We start from the raw sequence: 19,284 nt of genomic DNA, 5'->3' as shown, positions 1-19,284 counted from the left end.
AGAGCACTATGGAAGATATAAACTGACTTTATATATTTTTTCAATCTTTTTTTAGTTTTTCAAACTTGCAACATTTCAGCGATATTACAACTTAAAAAAAACTGTTTGCGTTTTTTTCACCCCCTACCCAAATTCTGATCTTGACAAATTTGATATTTACAAAATATAAATAACGCATTTTTAATGTCTTAATTAAAATCAGTTAAAGCTCTTGTTCCACATTAAAAATTTTTTTACGAGGAAAATAAGAAAAACTAAAAAGAGAGAATTAGTCAAAGCGTAAAATATTTCAAAATCAGTGCACAATGCGTTATAGTTTTGAATATACAGTGTAATTATTTCTACTTAATTATTGAAGACAAATATGCTTTTCTATAACAGAAAAATTTTTTTTTTTAGGCTAAGAGTAATTTTTCAATAAAAGCATAATTCTATAAACATTTATGATTGCTACATAAGCTGATGTTTTATCATAAATAATGCATAATTTATCTAACGACACTGCATCCACGATCCACCAATAGATTTTGGGTAATAGTTTTCCACTTCTGCCCTTTCATTCATGCGATAAAATTGAGAACCTAAAGATGTTAACATAAATTTTAGTTTAAAAAAAAAGATTTGATCAGCAAGACAAGAATGTAGAATAAAAATAGTAACAATCATAATAATAAAGTTTTAATAAAAATATTAAAAATGGGACATTAAATATCAATAATTATAAAAAATAATTAAAAGTAAAGTATAATAATGGAAATAAAGGATAAAAAAATCAGAAAAAAAAAATTCAAAATAAAAATATTAACAATAAATATAATCAAAAAATTGTTAATAAAATGATAAAATTGAAAATTTAATAATTCAAAAGATAAAATCCATCAGTTTATTAACCTTTAAAAAAATATGTTACTCCATTTTTCCAAACAAATACAGAGTCAATTTGTCCGGGTATTCCTTTCCAATATTCGGAAATTTTACGAGGATAGTCATAGTAAGCAACGTTTGAGTAGTCGCTGAACCGATAAAATAGATCTCCAGTAAACAAATATGTTTTTCCATTTCCTGTCCAAATAAAAGCACCGTCAATTTTTTGCGTGGTGTTCCTGAGGCCAATGAACTTGTCAAAAATGGATCCATTTTCAATAAGAACTAATTCTGACAAACTTTTGTAAATGTAATAGCTATAAAAAATAAATATCGTTCTTTAGCAATTAAAATATAAAGATGCATACATTTTTTATTTACTCATTTTGTATTCAAAAAATTACCAAAGAGGACAAAAACAAAACTTTTGTTAGTCAAAATGAATCGAACTGTACGAGAGGTCCGCAATTTTGATAAAAAAAAAAAAAAGCTTAAAAGTCGCGGCAAGTTTGACTCAAATTATTCCTCAAAAATTTTGTCCTTTAGAAAAAAAGGCTCTCATAAACTTTGGTCTAAATAAACCTGGTTTCTAATAAAAGTTTGTCTTTTTAACCTTGTCCCTTTAAAGAAAACAACTTCTGATCTGCTGTTAACATATGCAGCATCCACACTTTTGACTTCTGGCAAAATCTTAGATACGTTGAAAGGGCCTTCAGTGTTTTTCAAGTACTGATCAATTTTGTATAGATTATTGCCATTAAATATGTAAGTGACTCCAGTTGATTTTTCAAAAACACCCCCTTTCATTGAACACGGAACTATTGATGGGCTTATTTTGGCTGTTGGTGTTGTTGTTAAAGTTGATTCCGTTGTTTGTGCAGCTTTTGATCCTGGAATAAAAAGAAAAAAACTGAAAAGAAAAAATCAAAAACTCATCTTCTCATTTACTACTATCACCTATAAATAAATTAAAACGTGATTATTATCTACCCTATATGATTATCTACCGTATATAGTTTGTATTCCAAAAATATCATCCTGTGTAAGAGGAAAATTATCTCCCATATATCCTTTGTACCAAGGAAACATAATAGAGTCTTGTATGTTTGAATGTTCCAGACCAATACTATGTCCAATTTCATGTACTGCAATCCATAGCAAATTTCGACCACTTGGTGAGCTCACTGTAAATTGCTCTGCATCATCAAAATGAAGATCACCAGATAAACCTTTAATGAGAAATATTATTTTTTATAATTTTTTTCAAAAATTTAAAAATTCAAGGTACAATCAAACTGTTAAAAAAAGAGACAATATTTTGTGAAGAAAATTCTGTCTTGAAAATAGATTGCATCACATTTCGACCTGAAGGATTGTTATTATAAATTATACAAATACCTAATTTATTAAAATAAGTTATGTAATTATAACTGTTTTTTTGTTTGTTTTTTGTTTTAACAAAATCTAGTGCTGACATATCTAACTATATAATTGACCTATAACCGGCCAATTTTTAACTGGAGGTGACATGATTGACTGCATGACTATTATTATCGACGAATATATGATATTATAGGCTGAAGTTTATAATTATTATTAAAATAAGTCTTTCTTATTTTAAACTTTTTTGCAATTTTTCCTGAAAAATTAACTTTTAAAAGGTCTTGCGAGGATATTAACAGCTAGGAGTAAAAAGTTTGACAATGAAAACCGTTCTTAGTGTTTATAGCTTAACCATAGTCACCGAGAAAAATATCGGGACTGAGGGAAGTGTTCTTTATGGGTCCTAATTATGATCAATTATATACTCAGGACCAATAGAAGCGTGCTCTGGTCATTGAAAATTAAAAATTAAAGTTAATTGAATCTTTTAAAAATTATTTTAAAAAATTATTTGTACACACGCGGGGCCCCGGGAGACTTCCCCACCCCACCCCCCTTTCTCGGTGGCCATGAGCTTAACTCAGAGTTTTTCAGTAGGAAATAGTAGTAAAAAGTAGATCAATCAAAATTATGAAAAATTATGAAAAAATTTTAAAAATTTTAAAAATTATTATTAAAAATTATGAATCACAATGAAAAATTATAATTATAATTATTAACTATTATAAAATATTTCATTTAACCTATCCTTATTGCAACTGTTGTAAAATGAATTGAAAAAATTCGAAAAATGAAATTGCTGATACATGTTTTAAAGTTTACTGATCCATTAGATGAATATTTTAATGCTTTGACCGAAGAAAAAATAAAAAAGAAAAGACCAAAACGCACCGCACACAAAGAGCATTTTTTTGAGCGTTTTTTTTTTTGTGTAGGATCATTTCAAAATCTTAATCCAGTTAAATAATATTGGGTTTCAAATTGAAAATTTTAGGATGAATATACCGCATATAATGCATTTATTTTATTTGACAGCAAGTACTGATAGGTATTCCCTTGAGTTTGAGTTTCAAGCTCTTGTAATTGATAATTTAAGAGACTTGAGGCTTGCATAGATCTTTTTGTGTCCCTTGTTGTCCTCAAAACTCCTGATTGATCAAGTGAATTCAAATTTGGGGTGGAAGAAGACATTAAATAATTCGCTAAAAATTGGTTATGTTTTCTTTTAAAAGCTGGTGAATCTTTTTAGCCCCTTGGCTTGGACAGCTTGTATCATTGTTGGCTGAGAAAAATTTATATGGCACACTTTAGTTTTGATGATGTTATTTAACAACATTTTTAGAATCAACAAAACAAAAAAATACCCTAATTTTTTAAAGTCTTTTAACCTATCTGAAAAATCTGTGAATCGTAGCAGCACTCTTTACGGTAGTTATTATATATCTTGTTAATTACTAAAAATTTGATATTAAAAAACTATTGGTATCACAGGTTAGCCAAAAAAATTATTTAAAATGAATGAAGCTACAATAAAAGTTGTCTCAGATCTTACTTTTTTTTAGTTTGAGTGAATGGAATGTGAGAAATTCTAAGATTGCGCTTTTTTACTCAAATAAACAGTAATTCTAAATAAAATCAAAATGGCATTGGGTTTCGAAACATGGCTTTGGAGGTTAGTAGAAAGTAATTCAGGTAAAAGTGCAAAAATAAGTTAAACAAAGGTGGACCAGAATGGGTTTTGATAGATAAGTTCAAGAAGCTAAGATTCGAATTTTCTTTCGACATATTTTAGAAATTTCAACGTTTCTTAGGATTTTTCACTAAAATACTAGACGGTTCTTACAAAACTGTTTTTTTTTTGTTTGTTTTTTTGGAAAATTTTACCCCCGTGTTACCATGCTAATATTTTACAAGTTTTTTTGTTTTTTTATGAGATTTTGGCGCGAGACTTAAAAAAAATTTGTTGAAAGGAAAAAAAAAATCGTTAAAACAAATAGAAATGAACAAATTTCTTTTGGAAAAAAAGTGAAAAGATGTTGTTTTTTTAATCGCTACAACTGTTGAGTAGTGATCGACCGGAATTCGGTTCGGATCCGGTTTCCGGCCAAAATTACGACCAGAACCGAAAATCCGGTTCCTGTTCCGGGTATATTTACGATTTCGGTTCCGGCCGGATTTCCGGCTCAAAATGCTATCGAAAATATATATTATAAAGCTTTATTTAGCATAATACCGTTATGATCATTTTGATAAAAATGATTAAAAAAATTTTTAAATTAGTTGTTAAGCTTGAGAATTAATGTTAATAAAATTTGGCTTTGTTTGAAAACTAATTAATTTTCTTGTTTAAATTAACTTTAAATTAATATTCATATCTTGTAATGTTTTTATCGCTATTATTTGAGCTGAAGTTACACCATTCTGATTCTTACCAGCTCATTTTCTTAAACATATTGTCATGATCCAAATGGACAATTTTGAACCTCCTAAAGATGAATTTGGCTCCTGCAGCTCATCTTTTTCGCACATTGTAAAAATTATTGCGCAACTTCGAACAGGGGAAAACGATTAATGTGCATTTTGACAATCCAAAAAATCATTTAGGTGTTAAATGATTTTTTTGGATTGTCTAACTGCTTCTCTATGCCTTGGGTTTCGGAAAAACTTTAAAAAAAAATGTAAAATTTTAGTTATTTTTACTACATTAATTTTTGTTTAAATTAGAACTAACTTTTTAAAAATATATTACTTATTTTCGGTTCCGGCTTCGGTTCCTGTTCCGTTTTGGATTTATTTTCGGTTCCGGTTCCGGTTAGGAATATTTAGAATCTATTACCGGTTTGGTTCCGGTTCCGGCAAAATATCTGATCCGGTCGATCACTACTGTTGAGTCCTTACCACGTGCGAAATCCTGGTATTGTACACAGAAGTAATGCACTTTACATTTCGAGAGTTGGAAAGTGAATTAGCGTATTTAATACAGACTTAACGAAAAAAATATTGAATTAGGAATTTTTTAAGATAATTACCTTCATTATTATGTGGGTAAAATGCATGAGCTAGCGTACCACCGGGTCCATCAAAAGGGTATGGATCTTTGTGGTAATCTTGAGCAAATGAAACTTCAATATCTACTTTTTCTGTACTATTTAATTCAAGTTTACGAAAATTCAAGTTCGTAACTGCCTCCCATCTTGCAAAAGCTTGCAGTAGAGTGTCTTCAACTTGACTTCTACTTAAGCCATCGTTATTATCATTTAGAAGTTTCCACGTGAGTTTCTATAATTTAAGCATTGAAAAAAAATTTAAAAAAATAAAGTATTTAAGGCCAAAATTATCGCAGGAAAATCAACTTATAGCGCGAAGTAAAACGTAAAAGTTATGTATTTTTAAGGGAACTCGCTTTTCTTGAAAATGTTCAACCGAAAATTTAATGACATAAACCACGTGATCAGTTTATATAGCCGGAATCGACTTTTTTTTATTCCCATAAAAACGGATTAGAAAAAACAAACTTTGACAAGTTTGACAAACAACTTTTGAATCAATAATTGAGCTTTTTTAATCAAATGAAACAAAGCTAATCTCTAACTAAGTTATAAGAAAAATTTCTTCGTTTTTTAAACTGAAAAAATTTAACTAGTAAATTTTAGAACAAAGTAGATATTAGCGAATAAACAAAATCAAGATCCAAAAAAGATGATAGGAAAATATCAGTTCTTACGGATTTCTGCCATCTTGTTCCCTGAATTGCATACCTTCTCTTTCTGGTGTCATGTGTTTTGCTAATATCAGGTAGGCCGCAACGTGGAATCACTATCAAGTTAGCAGTTTTTTCATCAAAAACTCCCGTTACAGGGATATTAGCAAACCTCTGTAAAGATTCTAACGACTTTTTGATAGCTGTTTCATCAAGTAGTAGTCCTACCCTTGGATCAGGAATTTCAAAGTACCCATGTAAAGACAGATATTGCTGAAATTTATGGTAAAAAAACGAAATTAAAGTTTTTTTAACATATTTTCATATGTTTATATATATATACATATATATAAACATATGAAAATGTTTATATATATATATATATATATATATATATATATATATATATATATATATATATATATATATATATATATATATTATATATATATATATATATATATATATATATACACACACACATTTAATACATACATATAAACACGTACTCACACACAGCTTACACATGCATTATGCCAAATTAATAATAAAAACATTTTACCACAGCCTGTACAGAAACTTCTGTGTAATGCAATGGAGCTGATTTAGCGCTACTTATTATCCAGAAAATACCCACGAAAAATGTGCGCATCATTTTTGTTGCATATGTAAAATTCTCAAATCAAAATTCATGTAGTATTATTAATTTGGGTGTGACTATTTCTTTCGTAATGGGCCAAGCCCGGAAATCAACTCACAATTGCACCCAAAGTTATTAATGCTTCGTCATAAAAAAGACTGTGAAAAAAGTCAAATGTTTTTCAAGAAAACATTTGACAAATGTTTACCCAATAAAAAGATGTAAATAAAATATTTGTCGGTATCCTTAAAAAAATAAGAACAGAAATAATAAGTAAAAAATGACTAATATTTGAAATAAATTTTTACCAGTATTAAAGAAAAAAAAAACTCATGCAAATAAGCTAGTAATCTAATTCAGTTATTAAAATCTGATTTTTTTTTAAATTGAAGACCTTTGTTTAACTTGACACTTTTTCATAAAGGAATCTAGAAGGGGTTTCCTTAATGGAAGCGGTAAAATACAAAACTTCGTTTTAAATATTAATGGGGATATTTTCGGGGTTGTTATCTAATGGCATTTGTCATTATATGTTTGTGATTATTTTGGGTGAAATCGCTGGGATCAACTATTTTATAATCCTAGATGTATATATAAAAAATTGGGCATGATGAGTGTTTTCTGATGTTGACTCTCTTTGTATAAACAGGTGAGCGTTCTTCTGCGATGTTTAAAGGAATACATACTTAACGAAGTGGAGAACGAGCTAGAAATTAGACAGTGAGAAGCCTTTAGCAGAGCTACTGCATTCTGCCGTATACTTAACAAAGGCTTAGTTGCAAGAACAACAGATGAATTGAACTTTTTCTGCAACTTTTATGTTTCATCGATTCCGGATGTAAAACTATAACTAAATACTAGAAATTAAACATTTTCGATTGCTTAAGTAGTTGTACTCTTCCGGCACTCAACGTTCATAGGAAGTTATAGCCACTATATGTACTTAATTCGCATATTTATCATAATAAAGTATATATAAGGTCCGAATCAACAAGTTATTGATTATGACAAAATAAATGCATGAAATCTAATTTTTTTTTATCACCATTTTAAGCTGTTTTAATATAAATACAAGCTCAAACAATAAATGTGACATTAAAATATGAAGGACAATGAAAGTCTAAAAAAAAAATAATAAACACAATTATAGGCGTTAATAATAAATGTTTACGGAGACGTTGTCAATAATATCAATAAAATATATTATAAATATGTAAAAAAAAAAATTGATAGTTAAAAAGCTATTTAATAGATAGAGTTGCTATTAGGAAAAGGTTTTTTACTATTTTTATTAGGTTCGCGTTTTATATTCGACGAATGAAATTTCATTGAGCAAAATAATGTATAACATCAATTCTAAATATTTTTTTAGAAGTTGTTAAAAAAAGATTTTAAGAATTTAAAACGATGATCACGACAAAGGCAAAAGTATTGATAGCTTTAAAAGATCTCTTTAAAAGTAATTTTAGTTAAAGTTAACTAGTTACTTAAAGTTTATTTAGTTAATTTAGATATTTTAAGCCTGTTCAGAAACAAAAATGGTGGCTCAGAGTAGAATCGATTGTTATATAAATCGGTAAATAGTACTGTCCGGAATGGAGTTTTATATCAATAAATAAAATTTTAAAAATTTAAAACCAATATTGATAGTGAAAATCCGGTAAAGAAAAACCCCAGCCGATGACTTAAATCTCTGTATAGATATATGCGATTATGTTTCATCTTATAAAGGGATTGCGGATAGATTAACAAAGATAATAAAGTCTTAAGATAAAAACAAACACTTTGATGTCTCTTCAAAAAGTCAATATTTTCATGGAATTCTGTTTAATGTCTAATTTTTAACGTGGATCTGTATTTTTATTTGAAATTTTGCACAGAAAGCACTGGTTGGTTTTTAGGATTATTTGATAAAAACTGTTTCAACCTTTCTTGTTATTTGTTATTCGCAAAGATAATAATTTCTTTATATTTGCTAATAACCTCTCTCCAGCTGTTTATGGTTAAATATTTTGCAGTTCTCACAACTGAAATTTTTTTAACTAATATGTCATTTTGGTTGTAATTTGGTAAGAATGCATTTTTCATCATAATACAATCCAATCGTAATTCAATTGCCATTTAATTCATTGGTGGATTAAAAATTGCGAAGAGGGAAGTTTAAAAGTCAAGAACAGCTGTTGCTTGCCATATTCCCCAGATTTCTGGAGAAATCTTTTTAAAATGATTTCCACTTTCGAAAAATAAAACAATGATGTAGTAGAAGAAAAACAATGAAAAAATAATAATAACAATAAAAATATAAAAATAATAAAACAAAAATTTAACCACAATAAAATGATATTAATATAATAATGAAATAAAAGTAGTAATATAATAGTAAAATAAAAAAAACGTAGCTACAAATAATAATAAAACTATTATTAAGTAACAACAAAAAGATTAAGTGATAACTAAATTGTAATAAAATAGAAGTTTAATAATAAAATGACTAAATTACAGCTAAACTATAATTAAATAATAATAAAGTATTAGGAAATATATTTGTGGTAAATATTATCTTAATATAATTTCTTTCACCGGGAATGTTTTCCATAAGTGGAAACCAGCTTTAAGTTAAAAAAACTTCCTCTAATAGAAAGTGTCCCTCAACGTCCGGTGTGCAGGCGCCCATGACCATGAGAATATTTTCTTTATATAAAAACAGTATAATATTACCAATAGTTATTTGGAGAGCTGCTGCAAGACTGCCGGTAATCAATATTAGGTAGTTTACAGAATTTTCATGCATACAAATTTTATTTGTTTAAACTTTGTGTGCCTTCCATTGTACTAAGTGTTAGCCGCTTTAAATAATTTATTGAATGGTCTCGTGGGTAAGGTCACTGCTTCATTGATTTTCTCAAAAACTGAAGACTACCATCTAAGTATTTTATCCACTAACGTAACTGTAGCATTTGGCTCAGTTATGTTAGTGGATAAAAGGCTTACAAACATAGTCTTCAGGTTTTGAGAAAACCAATGAAGCAGTGACCTAACTGTAGCTTTGACATAACACTTACCTGTGGCAGCTGCCTCGCCGAAAATTTAAATCAAATTTTTTCTGCGCTTTAATGCAGAAATACTCATTTAGTTGCTGGGGCAAGAGCACACATTCCTTTAATGTTACGAAGAAGACTGCGCTATCTGCAATTCACTTGCGATTAAGCAGGCATCACTTAACTTCTTGAGGAATTTAACGACGAAAAGACAACCGATTTTATGCTTCTGTCAGTAATAAATTGTATCTCGTATTATTTTCCATATCTCAGGTAAATCAAAATAAAGTTAACTTGATATTAGTGCGGTTTCAGCAGAAAAAGAATTTTAAATCTGGGAAAGTACTTTTTTAAATTCTGTTTACGGGTGTCATTGTTATTCCATTATTATAGTTTATTGTAATATATAAAAATCTATTTTATTTTCATCAAAGCTTATTTTTATTTAATCTATTTCAACTTTTATTTATATTTTGAACATTGAAATGCCCCCTTAGTTCCATCCGCCCTTACCGCTATGCGTCCAAATGACGTGTAATAGCTCTGGCTGAAAGAGTATGTAAATAAAAATGGCATTAGCATTCTTCCTTTTTCTTTCTCTCAACTGTTTGACGTTCTTACGCTCATCTTGAGTGATAGCTAGACCTGCTTACATTTTGTTAGAACGTGTAAACTTAGAACAGAAACTTAAACCGAAAGCTAACAAAAGAACTTATACTTCAAAGATTTTTTAAAAAAAATTTCTTGTATTCAAAATTTAAAAACTTAAATATCAAAAAAGTATTTACAAGAAGTTAACAAAAGTATTAATAAATAATTGTTAATTACTATATAAAAAATAATTAATGAATATAATTAGTGAAGAAGTCAATAAAATGACTAAATACAAAAAAAGTAGAAGAAATTGAACAACAAATGAAAAATGAATAAATATGAAATTAGTTTAGGCTATTTATAAAATAGATATAATACAAATTTAAAATACTTATAAAATAGTTATTAAGTTAGGAAAATAAAGATGTTACAGTAAAAAATGTAAAAATTTTACAATAAAAAGTAACAAGTTAACATTAAAAACAAAACACAGCTCAAACTCAGGTTGAAGGAAGCTTCAACGCCACTTTTTAATTCGTCAAGCACGAGATCAGAACTGCAGCGAACCCATACATTGGCAAATTCTTTCGGGTAATTTTTAATAACTTGGAACTTTTCATTTGTGCGGTAGTATAGCGAGTCTAGTTAAAATTATAAATATATAGCGAGTCTAGTTAAAATTATAAATATATGACGAGTCTAGTTAAAATTATAAATATGTTATTCGTAAGCGTAATATAGACCTTCAAATTTTTAGAATGAATGTTTCAGAAATAATAAATAAAAAGCAAAAGAGAGCAGAAGGAGAGGCAGAATTAAAATAATTGCGAGATTGAATTTTTAACCTTTGAAGATGTAAAGCGCATGGTTTTTCCATACAAAAGCTGAATCTATATTTGTTGGGACACCGATCAAATGTTTTTTAATTTCACGTGGATATCCTAAGTCCATCAATTGAGAATAGCCGTCGTAACGGTAATAATCTTCGCCTGCAAATATATATGTCTTTCCGTTGATATACCATAGGAAAGCAGCATCTATAAACTTAACGTTGTGTTTAAGTCCCTTATATTTGCTGAAAATTGAACCACGTTCTATTAACGTTCGATTGTTCATGCTCGCATACTTGTAGTACCTGAAGTAAACGTTTATCTTAAAAGTATAATCCTTAACTTGCTTTATTTATAAGCTACAGAATATTTGAACATATCAAATTATTAACAGTGATTATCAAATTAACAACGGAGGTTGTAACCACATAGATTAGTAATAAAGTCTTTTTACAATATATAAATTCAAAAACTTAAATAAAAAAACAAGAAAACAAAACAAAAAAACAAAAAAAAGATGCGCTTTTTACTTTGTTCCTTTAAAAAAATTGAGGTGTTCTTTTTTATCGATATACGCTGCATCGACACTATGTAGTTCTTGAAAATAATCCTTGATATCATATGGGCCCTCAGTACTATTAAGATGCTCATTGATTTTATACATTTTGTCGTCGTTGAAGAAGTAGGTAAAACCAGTCCCTTTTTCAAAAATTGCGCCTTTAATTCGTTTTGGGCAACGGTTTGTTATTTTATTAGTTTTTACTGCCGTTTCTTTAATTAATGGTTCGTTGGATGTTTTGACTTTGGAGCCTATAACGCACATACAGATAGAATAATCATAAATAAAAACGGACGAGCTACGAGATAAAAATATTTGATCTTAAAATCATCACTAAAGAGTAACATTAAAATATAAAGTAAAAACTTTTTGATATTTTTTAAGTTTTTTGTTATAAATAAGGTGTTATGGCAGTATTACATAAGCGTACAAAAATTCAAATACCACTTAAAAGTTGTTTCATCTTGCTATTTTTTGCTGATATTGTTTTCATATTAAATAATCATACCTAGACAAATACGAGCAGCTATCTTACCGTAGAGATTTTGTATTCCAAGTATATCATCATCAGTGATCGGAAAATTCTCCCCCTTGTACCCTCTATAAAAAGGGAACATAATTGCGTTTCTGACGTTTGAATGCTCCAAACCAATGCTATGACCGATCTCGTGAATAGCCACCCATAATAAATTGCGACCATTTGGTGAACCAATAGTGAATTGTTCGGCGTCATCAAAGTGGACATCGCCAGATAAACCTTTTAAAAAATTTTGTTTTTAAAGTTTTGAAAAACATTTATTTTTATAAAAATTTTATGACTTTTAAAAGTTTCATACAAAAAAAAAGAAAAAAAAAAATTTTTTTTTTCAATATCCTATAAATCGAGTCAGAATATACCTTCATTTGTGTGGGGATAGAATGCGTGAGCTAAGGTTCCACCGACTCCATCAAAAGCATAATAATCTTGGTGGTAGTCTTGAACAAATTTTACTTCAATATCAATCTTCTCGGTGCTCTCTAAGTCAAGTTTTCGGAAATTTAAATTACTCACTTCTTCCCATTTCGAAAAGGCTTTTACCAGCGTGTTTTCTACTTGCTCGCGTGTTAAGCCATCGTTATTATCATTTAGAAGCTTCCACGTGAGTTTCTAGAAAGTAACAGTTTGTAATAAAAAGAAAATCCTTGAGAGAAAGAGTTGCAATATTAATATTCAAAGTTCAAGATTGCTTTACCATTTTTTTCCAAACTGATCCTTGAAGTGTGTACCTCCTTTTTCTGGTGCCTGTAAGGCTTCCAGAGCTGCTTGTATAGTCGGGCATACCACATCTGGGAGTCTGAATTAATTCTTTTGTTGTATCATCAAGTATTCCGGAAGCTGTGATTCCTGCAAATCTTTGCAAGTTTAGTAAAGATTCTTTTAGTGAATTTTCATAATCAATTGGTTGGTCTTGAAAACTCTCGGTTTCCGGAGCTCTGTAGTATCCTAAACGCTCCAAGTAATCCTTCAAGACAAGTATATCGGCAATTTATATTAAAAAGCTACACAATTTGTTAAGGCTTGAAAAATAACAAAAACATTAAAACATCTTACTAGTTCACTTTTTGAAACCTGTGTAAATACTCGTTGGTTGGTTATTACGCTGAGGATAATAATCAAGAGTTTGTTGACTAGGTTTGATCGACTCATTGTTGGTTTGAAGGATCTCAAAGTTTAAAATCCTAATCACCTTTATTCTGCAGGCTACTTATACTGAATAACACGAGGGAAAGCCACCGCCTTTAATTTAAAGAAACACGCGCATGGCTAATTTATTTAATTGCAGAGATTACGTTTATCGTAAAAAGTTGGACTAGTAATTTGTTGATATTGAATGGACTAAACATCAAGTATACAAGCGTTTTAAATCCTTTTTTGATTAAATCATCATTCAAGTGATCCTCACTTTAAACATCATTTTAATCATCATGCATTTCCTTTTCATTCAAACCATCAATAAAATTTGAGGATTGCTTTAAACCTTTGAGTTTATTTAAATTTGAACAAAACATGATTTCTGTTTTATTGAACAAATCAATAGCCAAGTCGAGCATTCGTTTTGAAAGTTTTTATTGGGTTTTAGAAAGATGGAGAGAAAAAAAAAAGCCCTAAAAAACGATCATTTTGAGGAACAAACATTTTGCCCAAAAATAAAACTGCTAAAAGCAGAAATAATATAAAAAAATTTAATATCTTTTTTTAAAATTGTAAAATACATTTATGTATAATATTAGCATGACTCGCCTAAGGCTTTTAGGAGAAGGGACAAAAATACTTTCTTTACATATTAAAAGAATTTTCTTTTCAAATGATTAGATACGGTACAAATTTTTTTTTCATCATTTTTTTTTTCCGGAAGAACATTAATTAAGAGATTATTTAAATCAGTAAAATGACACGCCAAAAATTTATGTTACAATCTTCTACTTTTTAAAAAGGAAATTAATTATTTTTATAATTTTTACCGTAAAAAAAAAATAATATAGCCACCCAAAACGAATATTAAATATAAAAATTTATTTAAATTTATTACAGCGTTGAAATTATTCTTTTAAGAAATTAAAGTTTTCAGTATCAGTATGTATACGCGGCAAATCCTTTGTTGGACACACAAATAATTACAAAAGTGGCGTTACAAATTTTTTATCAGTGATTTCATAATTAATTTCTGCACGCAAATGAATTGATAATGAAAAGTTAAATTTGTTATTGGCCAACATCCAAATCTGTCCTGTAAAATATGTTAAAGTGATTAGCAAAACAAAAAACAGTAAGGTTCTTTTATGATTTGAAAAATTCAGTTTTTTATATCATTAACAAAGAGGACCTTTTTATTAGCTCGCTTTTTACAAGTCGTTAGGTTAGAATTATTTTGTTCTATCTCCCATTTGAAAAGTTGAAAGAAAGTTTTTGAATTTTTCTATAAGTAAAAATTACTTAAAATTTTACTATTACTTTTTTAAGAAATAACTTATTCTTCAAATAATTTATATCTAAAGAAACTATTTAGAAAAAAAATTTTAAAAATAAAATGTATTTTAAAAGTAATCATTACTAAGTAAAATCAACAATTCATTTTCTCCCGACGTTTAAAATTGGAGATAAAACAAAATAATTCTAACCTGACGAAATATGGGTAAATTTGATTTCAGAGTTTTATCATTATTTTTTTTGGTTTTGAATGAAAGATATTTATTAAATAAATTATTTTACAAATTAGTTTGCACATTTTTATAAAGACTTTGATTTAATACATCACCAGCAAAAGTTTAATTCGCTTTTAAATTGGGTTTTTTTTTTTGTTTTTTTTTTTTGATTTACTGAAGGATAAGAAATTTTCTCAAGGAGAAGTTTTTGCTGAAATATATTTTCGAGCTCGATTATTCCAAAAGTGTCGAAATGCACGGAATTTAATGCCATGTTTCAAGTCGTTAAGGGAATATTAAACTAACCATGTTAAAATTTAGTAAAAAGTAAAAAAGTTAAGCAATCGAAACCCATTAACACTCTTAGTTACCAAAACCTTATGATTGGAGATTTCTATCTGTTGTTGATGTAGAAAAATTTATTAAATTAATCATCCATTTCACATGCAGGGCATTTAAGAACTGATAGGTTAAGATTTACTTATTAAATCTTATTATATTTAACAACGCGTTTCTAAGTCATTAAACCTTTAAAAACTTCAAGTATTATAAAAATAGGTTATTCAAATTAAGATTCCTTTTTTTTCGAATTCAAGGGTAGAATCTGAAAGAGATTCAATTAGGATCACAATTTCACACAGCCAACTCGATTAAACTCGATCAACACTTCACATGAAGGAAGCTGGGACATCCATTTGTATGTCGCGGCTTTATACGCTTGAAATGAAAGAAACAACAAACTGAATTTATTAATCTTGTTAATTATATCAAATTTAATAAAAAATCAAGTCATCAAAGTAAAAAATCACGAAAATAGAAACATCGGTGTTATGCCTGTATACCCCCTATATTTGTACCCCATATAATTTTTTTTTCCGAAAAAAATGTTTTTTAACTAACAAAAAAATTTTGAGATCGTTGCATACTTTTCTACTTTTGCTACATCTTTCGAGTTAAAACGCTAAATCGTTAAAATAAATTCCGCTAAACTTCTGCCGCTAATAGACCTACCCGTGGGATATAAAACTAACGTAAAAACAAAAATAATAATAACAAAAAAAAAAAAATGTTTCTCAGTAAATTTGTTTTGGTAAACAAGCTTGTTATTGAACAGGCTGTTGTTCCCTGTAATAAACATCATTTAGTTTACTTAAATGTTCAGCAGAGATGTTCAGCATAATTTTCTTTTAGCCGAATTTCATTTCAATCTTTTAGCAAAAAAAAAAAAAAAAAAAAAAAACGATGCTTGTTTTATTATTATTTCTAACTTTGTGCTCTTCGTTTGAAAATAACGTCACCAAAGAAGTGTTGTTCAAAAAGTTAGATGACGATAGAAATCTTGCTCACCAACTCATTGATTATGTTTATCAAAAGTACCCGTACTATTTAAAAAACTTTATGGAATTTGAGCCAAAAAAAGTGACAGGCGTTATACAAACAAGAACATTTCAAACGACCGTACTGGAAATTAAACGCAATCAGAAAAATTATAGCAGCTATGAACTTTTACTCACTGAAATAAATAATAAGAGGGTAAAGAATTTGGAGCATGAATACAAGACCAGTTTATTTTTATGTTCTCGAGGTTTGTAGTTAATTTTTGTTTGCTATATATATATATATATACATATATATATATATATATATATATATATATATATATATATATATATATATATATATATATATATATATATATATATATATATAAAGTAATTGTATTTTATAGCATTTCGTTACGGAAATGATAATCCTCGATATGTTGAATATCGTGAAGGTGAACCAGAGTCAAATATAATTATTCTTTCCTCCCACGACGGTCACTTACGTCCCAAGTCTATACCAGATCGCGATGCTGGATGCTGGGTAGAAAACAAATGTGTGTACAATCATGATTGTGCAAAAAAGAAAAACGTATCCAAGAACTTCCAAAAATGTGGTGTTAAAGATTTCAACGACAACTTTTCTACTGATATTATCGATTCTTTAGAAAAGCATCTTGCAAACGTGACTGGTAACCGTCCTCATGTTATCGTTAACCATCTGCATCGAACAAAACTGGATGTCAACAGAGAAATTGATGCTGCAGCATTTGGAGTTCCTGAAGCGGAACAAGCTTGGAAAGACTTTCACAATTTTGTTAGAAGAGCGAAAAAAAATCTGAATGGAAGAAGAGGAATTATATTTGATTTACATGGCAACGCTGTGTCGGACGGTTTCATTATGCTAGGGTATGGTTTACAGCGATCGGAAATGGAAAACGATAGGTTATCTACAAACATGACATCTATTGAAAATTTAGGTCGGGTTGCCAAAGTTCCTTTCGATCAGTTGGTCAGAGGAGAACTGAGTTTAGGGTATTACTTGTCAGAAAAAGGCTACTTAGTTATCCCCTCTCCTAAAATACTTCATCCACGCGGAAGACACTACTATCGGGGTAGTTATTCAATATTAGAGCATGGATCGAACCGGAATATAAATGGTGGCAATATAGATGCTATTCAAATTGAAGTTCATTCAAAGTATAGAAATGACTACGATTATGACAAATTTGCCGAAGATTTAGCCTACTCCATTAAGACGTTTTATGATAACAACTATAAACTGCATATTGAAACAGTTGTAAAACATCATTAAAATGTCATGAAAACGTCATTAGAACATCATTAAAAAAAGTCAGAATGTCATTAAAACGTCATCTAAAGAAAGGAAAAAAAGATCATGAAGAGAATCATAATCGATATTTATTTCGGCTAAGTTTCATATATATGAAAAAAAGAGAATACAGAACTATACGAGTTATTTTATTTGTTAAGTTTTGTTTGCAAGTTTTTTTTTATATATAAATATATACAAATTAAATTTATATTTTAAAACTTATTTAGGTTTCTTTTGTTCACAACAACGTTTCTTGTCACACTCATTTTTTGGTTCAACTATTTCTTGTCTCACTCATTTCTTGTCTCAACCATTTCTTCTACCGATAAAATGTCGTTAAGCAGCAAGCAATATTAGTTTGATGAGCTTTAATCCACCTCTAAATCTGCGCATACTTGGATTTTTCAAAATTCTCATCACGTAATTCTAAATGTGTTTCATTTCATTGATATTTCACTGTTTCAAAAGTCTTGATTTAGCAATAATGAACTCGTATTTTATGTCTCCTTAGAAGCGATCAAAAGATTGCTCTTTTATTAATTTTTTTAAACTCTCTTATTAAAAAATTTAGTTTTTCTACTTTTACTTACAAGAAGAATTAAATTCACCACTTTAATTTTTTTTCAAACAATCAGCTGTCAAAGTTTACTAGTGTGAAGAAGACCTTAAATTGAAAAACTATCGACAAAAAATACAAACATTGTTTTAGAACTGTTCAAGTTCAAACTTAATATTTGATAAACTTCATAGAATTTTATCAAGTTTGTCCAATATTTTTAGAAAATAAGTAACTTAAAAAATAGATACAAAGAATGACGATTACAAACAACAATTACAATGACGGTTCACTGGAGCTCTTCTTTAACTTAAAGAACACCTACAGTGAAACAGCCTTTGTAATCATCAACAATAGGCCGGGTGAATAAAAATGAGCAATTGCTTTTACTCAGTAATTGGTCAGCTTTACGTGAACAAAAACTTCAGCAGTTTGTCTCATATTTTTATTCACGTAAAGGTAAGCAATTTACTAAGTAATTGCTCAATTTTACGTGAATAAAAACTTAAGAAAAGTTGTTGAAGTTTTTATTCACGTAAAGCTGACCAATTACTGCGTAAAAGCAATTGCTCATTTTTATTCACCCGGCCTAATAAGTATTTTTTAATTTGTTTTTGAACAAAGTCGATTTTCATTTTTAACTTTACACAATTTTTTGAATCATTATGCTATTAATACGATATTAACAGATTGTTATCATCGTGTTGATAACATAGCGATTCAGTATTTCATTGGTATTCTCATATAATTATTGTGTTTGTGAAGCTTTTTCGCAGAGAGCACGTGGCAATTTTAAATATTCTTTACTCATTAAAAACTCAGTTCATCAAAAATTTCGCATTCAAATTATACTTTTAAAAAATGTCTCAAATGTGTTCTTAAAAAAACCGCTCAAACTGCATAAATTAGATATCAAGGAAACTTAGTGAATTTCCACTTTCCGTAATTACAGTTTGTTAAGTAACTTTGTTAAAATTTAAAAGCTTGATAAGTTTGTCAAACTTCATAAATTCGATCGAAATTTTTGGATGTAAGTTAAAACTTTAAAAAAAACTTGAACTCGAATTATTTGAAAAACTTTACTATTTGACTAACTTGTATCGAAAAACTGGAACAAAATTTTTGAACTCGCCAAATTTGACGAATCATATTTGCTTATATCAAACTGGATCAATTATATATATTAACTAGATATCTAACTGGCGCTTCCGCAGTGAAGAAAATTTTTTGCCAGCCAGGTTTGTTTTGCCAGCCTGAAATGACGCAATGATAAATCAAA

General features: G+C 28.7%; 3 protein-coding genes across 3 annotated transcripts; 1 reads left to right on the top strand and 2 right to left on the bottom strand.

The window, feature by feature from the left end:
* Window positions 1–27: 27 nt before the first annotated feature.
* On the bottom strand, window positions 28–6,762 carry LOC145194011 (matrix metalloproteinase-25-like). The gene is made up of 7 exons (XM_080071587.2): window positions 6,510–6,762; window positions 5,972–6,220; window positions 5,277–5,526; window positions 1,872–2,093; window positions 1,478–1,754; window positions 892–1,181; window positions 28–581 (listed from the first exon to the last, which is right to left on the bottom strand). The coding sequence occupies exons 1-7, from the start codon at window positions 6,600–6,602 to the stop codon at window positions 493–495; spliced, it is 1,470 nt and encodes a 489-aa protein (XP_079927713.2). The 5' UTR covers window positions 6,603–6,762; the 3' UTR covers window positions 28–492.
* Window positions 6,763–10,529: 3,767 nt separating this feature from the next.
* On the bottom strand, window positions 10,530–13,341 carry LOC149881405 (macrophage metalloelastase-like). The gene is made up of 7 exons (XM_090069025.1): window positions 13,200–13,341; window positions 12,841–13,110; window positions 12,506–12,755; window positions 12,144–12,365; window positions 11,580–11,859; window positions 11,065–11,354; window positions 10,530–10,860 (listed from the first exon to the last, which is right to left on the bottom strand). Exons 1-7 carry the CDS (start codon window positions 13,293–13,295, stop codon window positions 10,670–10,672), a joined length of 1,599 nt encoding a protein of 532 aa, XP_089925151.1. The 5' UTR covers window positions 13,296–13,341; the 3' UTR covers window positions 10,530–10,669.
* Window positions 13,342–15,979: 2,638 nt separating this feature from the next.
* Window positions 15,980–17,581, top strand: LOC149881404 (uncharacterized). Its single transcript, XM_090069886.1, has 2 exons — window positions 15,980–16,376; window positions 16,521–17,581. Exons 1-2 carry the CDS (start codon window positions 16,034–16,036, stop codon window positions 17,426–17,428), a joined length of 1,251 nt encoding a protein of 416 aa, XP_089926012.1. The 5' UTR covers window positions 15,980–16,033; the 3' UTR covers window positions 17,429–17,581.
* The last annotated feature ends 1,703 nt before the right edge of the window (window positions 17,582–19,284 follow it).

The sequence above is a fragment of the Hydra viridissima genome, unplaced genomic scaffold (genome assembly GCF_058129835.1).
Source record: "Hydra viridissima isolate aposymbiotic clone 2 unplaced genomic scaffold, HvirCarnegie_v1 scaffold_12, whole genome shotgun sequence".
Lineage (NCBI taxonomy): Eukaryota > Metazoa > Cnidaria > Hydrozoa > Anthoathecata > Hydridae > Hydra > Hydra viridissima.
This window is presented reverse-complemented; position numbering and strand designations above follow the sequence as displayed.